Here is a 9415-nt window from a genome sequence, read left to right as displayed (position 1 = left end):
TTGTGCTGTAAGAGGATGAAGGCGAGGGGGCTGGAAACCCACACAGAAAGAGAGCTGTATGCAACACCACACCACAAACATGCTTATATATGCACGCACGTGCACACACCCCACATGCATGCACACACATGAAAGCACCCGACATGCATGCACACACCTCACACATGCATACACACCCCCACATGTATGCACACATGCCACACACATGTGCACACTCCCTCATGCATGCACACACACCACACATACGTGCACACATACACACACCCTGCATGCATGCACACACACCTCATGCATGCACACACACCTCACACATGCACACACACTGCATATACATGCAGACATACCACACATATGCACACACACCCCACCTGCAAGTACACATCCCCACACATATGCACACCCCCCATGCATGCACACACCACACATATGCACACCCCCACATGCATGCACACACACCACACATACGCACACACATACACACACCCTGCATGCATGCACACACACCTCACACATGCACACACACCTCACGCATGCACACACACTGCACATGCATGAAGACACACCACACATATGCACACCCCCCACATGCATGCACACACCGCACATATGCACACCCCACATGCATGCACACACATCACACACGTGCACACACATGCACACCACCACATACATGCACACACATCACACACGTGCACACATGTGCACACCACCACATGCATGCACACACATCACACACGTGCACACACGTGCACACCACCACATGCACGCACACACATCACACACGTGCACACACGTGCACACCACCACATGCACGCACACACATCACACACGTGCACACACGTGCACACCACCACATGCATGCACACACATCACACACGTGCACACACGTGCACACCACCACATGCATGCACACACATCACACACGTGCACACACGTGCACACCACCACATGCATGCACACACATCACACACGTGCACACATATGCACACCACCAGATGCACGCACACACACCACCCATATGCAGACACACGCACACCACATATGGACGCATGCACACACACATCATATATTCACACGTGTCCACACAGGCACACCACATGGACACACACATACAGCACACACAGACACACATACACAGACACAAACACAAGTTTGGGTAACACACTTGGGCAGAGATAATTTTTGCCCCATCTGATGTCTGCCTGTCTCGAGACTAGGCTGACGACAGGCGGTCAGTTGCCCCACCAAAGCCAGTCTTTTCTTTCCAGACCCGCCAGGCCTCCCACAAGCCAGATGAAACCAGTGACCAGGGGCTTGAGACTCACTATACATTTGGGATATTTTTAAAAGCATGGGTTGATGGTTAGGGGAGCAGAGCTACTCAGACAAGAGGGGGTGCACTGCAGAAGCACCTCATCTTCTGCAGAGAACATTGAGAAAGGAGGAGGAGGCGGCGGGAGGGGAAGGGGAGGGGAACAGGGGAGAACAAGCCCAATGCTTTTCCTTCTGTTAGCGCTCTGGAAGCTGCTAAGGTAGAGGGCAGGAGAGCAGATGGCTTTGGATGCATCTGCTCATTCTGGACACACCGCTGAGGCCACCACCCTGAGGGTGGATCCAGAGTAAAAGCAGGGGCGTGCTTTTCTCCTACTGGCAGTAGGTGAAGATGCTTATTTTGGAAACCCAGATTCCTGAATGTGAAATGAACACCTTCCCGTTTGTCTGTAGTGCTTGAAATGAAAGCGAGGGCTTCACCAACTTCTCAGCTGAGGGCCATGGGGACACTCTCTGGCAGGTGGGATGGTTCTGCCCAGGGGCTTGGTTAGTGTGGGGTCTGGAGAACGAGTTTCTCCCCTCTGTTTCTTCCACCAGCAGCCTGGGCCTGTTGGCACTCACTGGCTCATGGTCAGTGGGTTTCGGAATCCCAGTCCCTAAAGCTGTGGGTGTGTTCATGGACGGAACACCCTTGCGACGAGTCTCCCACCAGTTTGCATTACGTGGACCCACCGGGACGCAATGCCCCAGGAGTCTGCTGGCTGTGGACGATGGTTTTGTTTCCGTGCATGAAACGCAGAGACCGTTTGACCCTGTAACTTTGGTAGATTTGGTGTTATCTGTGGTCGGAAAGCAGGAAGTGCTGGGGGCCGGAAGCAGCTCCAGATGCCAAGAGCGCGTAGAGGCTCTGGACAACGGCGACAAAAATGCGTCCTGTCAGATGCCTTGTGGCCATCAGAGAGCACCGTGGGTCCTGTCTGTGTCTCGGGGTTTGCGGCCACAGATCCGGACTGGTGGAGGCCTCATTAGGACAGCAAGGGCCACCCACGTGCATGGGGAGATTGGCCTCACGTCAGGGCGAATTAGGGGGTCCCAGGGGAGCAACTGACTGTGGGCTCATTACTTTTGACAAAACCCAGCTTGGAGGCAAAACGAGGCTGGCTAGGAAGAGGTGTAGACATTCTCTGAGGCGCACTTTAGCCAAGATCATGGTCCCGTTCCCTGGGGTCCCAGGTGGGGCAGGCACGCGTGCTGGCCATGTGTGTCTAGGGCAACAGAGACCATTGGCAGGCCCGTGTGCCGCTCTGCGCTGTTTCTGACCACCATGGCCCCCAGAAACGCACGCAGAGGCAGCTTGCCTGCGAGGGCGGCTCTCAGAGGATGCCCACAGATGCCTGGGCAAAGACACACCAGGGAAAGACAGAGACAGGAGAGTGCACACTGGTGGGCTCAGAGACCCCCTTCCATCCATGCCCCTCAGAGGGGCTCCTCCTCTTATGTTAACTTCGAGGATAATTCTGACTGTCTTCCCAATCAGCTACTACACAACAGCTTTTATACATTTATGTGAGTAAATGTGCCTCAGGCACGTCAGATTGGAAATAATACAGCATAAATCACTTTTTACAACAAGTAAAACAGTTGAATCAAAGGTGACTTTGCTAATTGTTTGAACCTCTTCTGCATTCGGGGTAGCACAGGTTTTGTCCCTTTGGGATTAAATTTGCAAACGCACATCAACTTTCTAATTTTACGAAACAGACTTTGGTTGGAGTATTGGAACACAGTATCCAGGGTTATGAGTTCAAAGAGGTAATTGTTGGAGAAATAATTTAATACATCACAAATCCCTCTATTTCCATCTCTTCAAATGGGATGCCAAAAGCGATTAAAGACTAAAAACATATCACAAGCAAATTCACATTAGAAAATTGCTGTAATCACTCTGCTGGATTAACCAGGGTTGAGGAGCCTCTGGCGGCTGGTTCCAACAGGAGGTCTTCGGAGAGCGATGGGGAAGCCAGAGTGGCTTTGGGGTTGGAGACCGTTTGTGCATTTCACCCATCCTTTCAGGAGAACGGTGTTTGTCCTTCACGAAGAGGTGCCTCTTCTCATGTTCCCCTCCTGCAAGGGAAACAGACACGCGCATTTGGTAACGTAAGCGTCTGTAAAGCAGGCGGCTGGTCATTGGCTTAACCATAAGGTAAAACAAAGTTCCCCAACGAGTCTAGTGACAGCTGCGCTCATGAAAAAAAAATCCCATCGTTGGGATGAAATTATCAGCTAAAGGAAGCTGTTGGAAGCCAGCGTGCCTGGTTGACCAGGGTCTGTGCATGAACTTCTGTGGGCTGGATGGACCCAGTGGCACCGGACAGGTCCTAGGGTGGAGCTGGAGCTGGGGCAGTTCTGCCCTGAGATACGAGGCCAATTGCCTGTTACTGAAAACCAGGGATGCAGTTTCAGGTGAGTGAATTTCTTAACTGGGGGAAGCAAAGCTCTTTGTAACACACTGGGCACCATCGGAACCAAAAGTGCTAGGGCCACGGTGCCTCACCCAGGAGGTGGCAAAGTCCAGGGCACCTTGGTTTCAGGCAGGAAACTGCGTTTTAAGGGCTGCCTTGTCTGAGGTATACTGACCACGGGGCATCCAAACGTGCGGAAATGCAGGAGAAGCGTCTGTCTCTTTAAGAAATGAAAAAAGGAGAGGCCCTGTGAACCCCTTGTTTGTTTTTTAACCTGCTGGGCCCTCTATTTTTACCCAGCAAGCTAGAGAGTCCTTGGGGAGCAAGGGAGCAGGCATGGCCATCAGTGCATGAAGACACAAGTGGGACCTAGTCAGGCAATCTGCGTCTCCTGACCCCAGCGAGGGACTCTTACAGAGCCACTGGGCTCGGAGAAGCCTGTCCCAAGCTTCCACAAACTAGGCTTCACAAAAGGACCCCTTTCCAAAGAGAGGCCAAGCCATCAAGAGAATGGGTCTTGGCCAGGTGCGGTGGCTCATGCCTGTAATCCCAGCACTTTGGGAGGCTGAGGCAGGTGGATCACTTGAGGTCAGGACTTTAAGACCAGCCTGGGCAACATGGCAAAATGACGCCTCTACTAAAAACACACAAATTAGCCAAGTGTGGTGGCACTCGTCTATAATCTCAGTTACTCAGGAGGTGAAGCAGAAGAATAGCTTGAACCCAGGAGGCGGAGGTTGCAGTGAGCAGAGATCACACCACTGCAGTTCAGCCTGGGCAACAGAGTGAGACTCCGTCTCAAAAAAAAAAAAAAAAAAAATTCTGTGAGTCGCTCAAGCAGCAGCCAGCAGGGCCCACACCTTTACTCTGTGGCTACAGGAGGAAGAAGGCAGCATGGCTCCCAGACAAACCCCTTGGCAGGGCTGGAGGACCCGAGGCAGTCACCACAGTGGACTGACTTTGGGGAGTTCGCCTTGTAATCTGCTGTCTCCTGTTTCCTAGGCTTGGGTGTGGTTGGCATGTGTGAGGCTGGAGGGGCGTGTGGACCCAGTGACTCAGTGGGTACAGCCTCTGCCTTTCCTGCCGCCGGCCCGTGCCCCAGCCCCAGCCCCAGCCCCAGCCTGTACTTTGGAGAAAGGCTCGGTGAATTAGGATTGGAAGAAAAATAAGGATGGGGCATTTCCTATTTGCCCAGTTCTAGAATGGACTCCCTGAGTCCATGGCATTTCCCGGTTATTATTAAACAGAGAAAGAAGCAAGGAGCACTTTGTATGCTTGGCATTTTCACAGCCGAGAGCTGCAAAACCCGAGGCTGCCAAACCACACGTGATCACTGAACACTGAAGCGCATTGAAACATGGCTGGTATGAACAGAGCTGGGCTTTAAGGGCAAAACGCATGCTGGAACTTGAAGACTTAGTGCCAAGAAAGTAAAACATTGAATAATTTTAAATACTGATGACACACTGACATTGTATTTTGGATGTGTTGGGATAAGTATTAAGTTATCAATAAAAATAATTTCACCTGCTTCTATTTCCTTTTTTAATATGGCCACTTGAAAATGTAAAATTCTACACACGACCACATTCTCTACGTGCAGCAACACTGGTCACGGGGGTGGTGTGAACACCTTGGTTCTGGGGACGTGGCTTCCCACCTTCCACAGCCTGCATATGTGAACATCTCGGTTCTGGGGACGTGGCCTTCCACCTCCCACGGTCTGCACATCTCCAACTAGGAGGAATCTAAAGGTAAGCATCTTAGCCAGACCTGATGGCTCAGCCGATAATCCCAGCACTTACTTGGGAGGCCGAGGCAGGCAGACCACTTGAGGTCAGGAGTTCAAGACCAGCCTGGCCAACATGGTGAAGCCCCATCTCTACGAAAAAATACAAAAATTAGCCAGGCGTGGTGGCACACATCTGTAGTCCCACCTACTAGGGAGGCTGAGGCAGGAGAATCACGTGAACCTGGGAGGCAGAGGCTGCAGTGAGCCAAGCCAAGATTGTGCCACTGCACTCCAGTCTCCGTGATGGAGCGAAACTCTGTCTTAAAAACAAAACAAAACAAAACAAAAACAGGGTGAGTGTCTTGAAAAGCTCCTTCGTGTTCGATTCTTCCCTGAGTGTTGGGGGAAGGGTGGCTCCTGGTGGGTGGTGATGGTGAAGTTCTTTCTGGGTGATCCCCAGCCATTCTCAACACACCTGCAGGAGCACAGCCGTCAGAGAAAAGACGAGCAGACCCCCACGTTTCTCGGGAGCCATGGGCTTGCACAGGCACCCGCGTGGGTTCTATTTTGCTGTGTGCCAGTTGTGGGCACACGGGCTGTGGAGGGCTGTCTTGGAATGAGAAGATCCTTGGGCAAACCTGAGAAAGGCCAAATGGCACCGAGATAGCCCAGGTGGCTTCACGAGCAGCCACTGCAGAGAAGGCGAGCTAATTCTTCTCTGAAACACTATTCTCTGCTCAGGCCAAGTGAGACGCATGCAGACTTTTGTAGAACAGTAGAAAAACAGCTTTGTCATGTACAGAAAAGTTTAAATGTAACTTGAATTTTTATTTAAATTAAGTTATCGGAATAATTTTTGATTAGTGAAGTGGTTCTTTCATAAACTTATTCTCCACCCAAAGAGGGAAAGAGAGATTTTTTTTCCTCTGCCCTTTTCCTTATGATTTCACATATTTGCTATAATAAGTGGTTGCTTTTGGATCAGTTTTAGCATCTCAGAGACTCTTCAGGCTCTGGTTTAGAGTGGACACAATTCTCTGAAAAATGAAATTATGGTGAATTCAGCTACAAATGAACACTATTTCACTTGATATTAAAATTTAACCATATTATTTTTATAAAATAAATGGAAATAAAATGCTTTACTCTGAATATAAATGACGTACCAATGTCTCTGATTTTAACCAGAATAAATACCCCTGTTTCGAATTCTGATAAGCAGGTAATTTATTTAAGATCACGTTGAAATGTCCTAGAAGTGAATGACATTTGAGTTTCCAGCTTTCCCACTTTATCTAAAAGGGGAAAAACGTTGTCTGGCACTCAGCTTTTCGAATGTGCAAAACTGATATTAGTCCGTTAGAGGGGGGAAAAAAAGACAATGAAATAAAAGTGGAAATTAGCAGAAACCAGTATTAGGCATATGTCTTTATGAATAAGACTTAACCATACACTTCATTTTACAAGTACAGAAGGCCTTCTGGAATGCATTAATTAAAGTTAAACGCTGTAGACAGGCGCGTTGCAGGGCGCCGGCCCTCTCCCCTTGGCATTACCGACAGCCTAGGAAATTGGGTTAATAAAGCCGGATACTGCGGCGCGCGCGGCCGCAAACAAGCGCGGACAGCTGGGTCCCCGGGGGCGCCCTGCCCGGCTCCCTGGACCCCGGATGGTGGCAGAGCTGGGAGTTGCGCAGCGCATCTCCGTTCGCATCCGGGGGGCGCGGGGCCCGCAGCAGCGTACTCACCCGTAGCCCGGCCTCCTCCCTCCGAAGCGCGAGGGGATCGATGGGGAGGGGGCTTTGCTGGACACCAGGGCTAGACGACGGGGCCCTCCCCTGACCGTCCAGGGTTAAGTAGGGCGCGGGCTGTTAGGACCCTCCTCCACGCAGCCCTCCGAGGCAGAGGGCCCGCAAGGCGGTCTCCATCCGACTCCACCGCGCGGACGTCCCGGGCAGGGGACGGCGGCGGTGCGGGAGGCCAGGGGACGTTTAGGGGACAAATCCCGCAGACTTCGAGGCAGCCAGCGCCGATGTCCACTTCCCAAATAAATAGAACAAACTCCTACTTGGAAAAGGCCGAAAGCTCTTCGCCCGGGGTCTTCCTGCGCCCGCGGTCCAGCTCCTCTGCAAACGGCCATCGTGGGCTCTCCTCAGGGCTGCGGAGTCGCGGAGTCACCGAGGTGGGAGGTGCCGGCCACGCGCGTCCTCGGGAACAGAGCACTGCCCTGCAGTTTAGCACGAAGGGCCGACTGGAGCGGGAGCGCGAGGCCCACGGCGAGAGGATCACGAGCCACTAAGTCCGACTTTGCTTAGTCTCCACCCTCCGTGCGCCTCAGGTCAGGACCTCCTGTCCGGAATCTGACAAGTGCCGGTCCTCGCCGCGGCCCTGGGACGCTGCGGTGGTCTTCTTTTAGGGGCGAACGGCAGTGCCCGAAGAATGCTGTACCCACCCCGTTCCTAGACTTGCTGGGTCCCGACAATGCCCAGTGGGTGCCACGAGTTCCGGGGCGCAGAGCACAGCGTCCGGCTCCGGAGTTCAATCACGCGTCCCGATGGCTTTGGCGCTTCCCGCTGCGCCAAACTGTTCGCCGCGCACAGGCTGGAAGCGAGGTCGGGCCGCCTCCTCCCTGTCTGCAGGGTCCCTCCAGGCCTTTCCTGTCCGGGCAGAGCGACAGTCACAGGGGAGATCGGAGGACGCGTGCGGGAGGGGCGCGGGCCCGCGCGGTCACGGCTTCTCGTGACAGTGTTTGCAAAGGGCGGAGGGCGTCCCGGAGAAGGCGGCGCACTTGTCAGGGCAGGGCCCCAGCGCAGCGCCCGCCGAGAAGGGACACACGGTGGCCTGGCCGAAGGGCGTCAAGGGCGCGGCGGCCACGGGCGCAGCCAGGCCCTGGCCCTGGTTGAGGAAGGCCACCAGGCGCCGCATCTCGTCCAGAGCCTGCGCCTGCATGAGGATGTAGTTCTTGGCGAGCAGCAGCGTGGCGATCTTGGAGAGCTTGCGCACCGACGGGCTGTGCGCATAGGGGATGACTGCCCGCAGCCCGTCCAGCGCGTCGTTTAGGTCGTGCATGCGCCGCCGCTCGCGAGCGTTGATGCTGAGCCGCAGGGACCGCTGCTCTCGCGGCCGCCGCCGCCCGTCCCCAGCGCCCCCCGGCCCGCGCCGCCGCCGCCGCTGCTCGAAGCCGTCGTCCTCGTCGCCGCTCTGTTCGCCGCTGCTCTCCGCCGCCGGAGCTGGGGCGCCAGGTGCGGGCGCCGCTGGTAGATCGCCGCCCGGGCCCGGAGCGCCGTAGCCGCGGGCCGCTTCGGGACCTCGCGTCGCCCCGTAGGCGAGACCCGCAGCTGCCGCCGCGTAGCCGTGGCTCAGTGCCAGGTACGCGTCCCCCGACAGCGACTTGAGCTCGGCCATGGCCGCGCCGCCTGGGCTCGGAGGCTCGCCGGGTGGGCGGATGCTCATGCGGGTGAACCACCCCCGAGGCCCGCCCGAGCCCGCCGCTGCAGCTGCGATGCGGCTCCCGGCTCTGCGCGTCGGTCCGGCCTGCCTGCGAGTCCCAGAGCCTCGGAGCCCGCTGCCTCCTCCGCCTCTTCCTTCTCTCCCACCTCCTCTGCCTCCCAGCCGCGGTGCGCAGGGGGCTGGCTCTACCGCCCACTCGCCCCCGTTTCGGTTTTAAGCCGCGGAGGCGCCCGGTGGGACTTCGCTGCTGTCCAATCAGGGGGGACCGGGTGAGCGCCTCTTCCCGGAGCTGGGCTCCACCAGCGCTGCAGGCTGATAGGCCGGGGGTAGAGGCTCTGGAGAGGGGCGGCGCGGGGCGGCGGGGTCCTGGAGCGTTCCTACTTGCTTCTCCACGCCCCGGCTGCCACCTCCGGCCGCCCTGGGGATTCCGCACCAAACGCACGCGTCCCACGTGGGCACCTGCCTTGGTCAGTCTTTGAGTCCGACCCTAGCGCAGGAGT

The 9415-nt window shown here is 55.3% G+C and overlaps 1 protein-coding gene across 2 annotated transcripts; it reads right to left on the bottom strand.

Annotated features, from left to right (window-relative positions):
- Positions 1–2867: 2867 nt before the first annotated feature.
- On the bottom strand, positions 2868–9102 carry LOC105470508 (basic helix-loop-helix family member e23). 2 transcript variants are annotated; one of them, XM_011722582.3, is made up of 2 exons: positions 7214–9102; positions 2868–3396 (listed from the first exon to the last, which is right to left on the bottom strand). In XM_011722582.3, exon 1 carries the CDS (start codon positions 8916–8918, stop codon positions 8193–8195), a length of 726 nt encoding a protein of 241 aa, XP_011720884.2. In that variant the 5' UTR covers positions 8919–9102; the 3' UTR covers positions 2868–3396; positions 7214–8192. The 2 variants fall into 2 exon arrangements, with proteins under 2 accessions (XP_011720884.2, XP_011720885.2); XM_011722583.3 differs by having other exon boundaries at positions 7534–9102.
- Positions 9103–9415: the final 313 nt, after the last annotated feature.

This window comes from Macaca nemestrina, chromosome 15, assembly GCF_043159975.1.
Source record: "Macaca nemestrina isolate mMacNem1 chromosome 15, mMacNem.hap1, whole genome shotgun sequence".
NCBI lineage: Eukaryota > Metazoa > Chordata > Mammalia > Primates > Cercopithecidae > Macaca > Macaca nemestrina.
The sequence above is the reverse complement of the archived record's forward strand: the minus strand, read 5'-3'. Positions and strand labels throughout refer to the sequence as shown.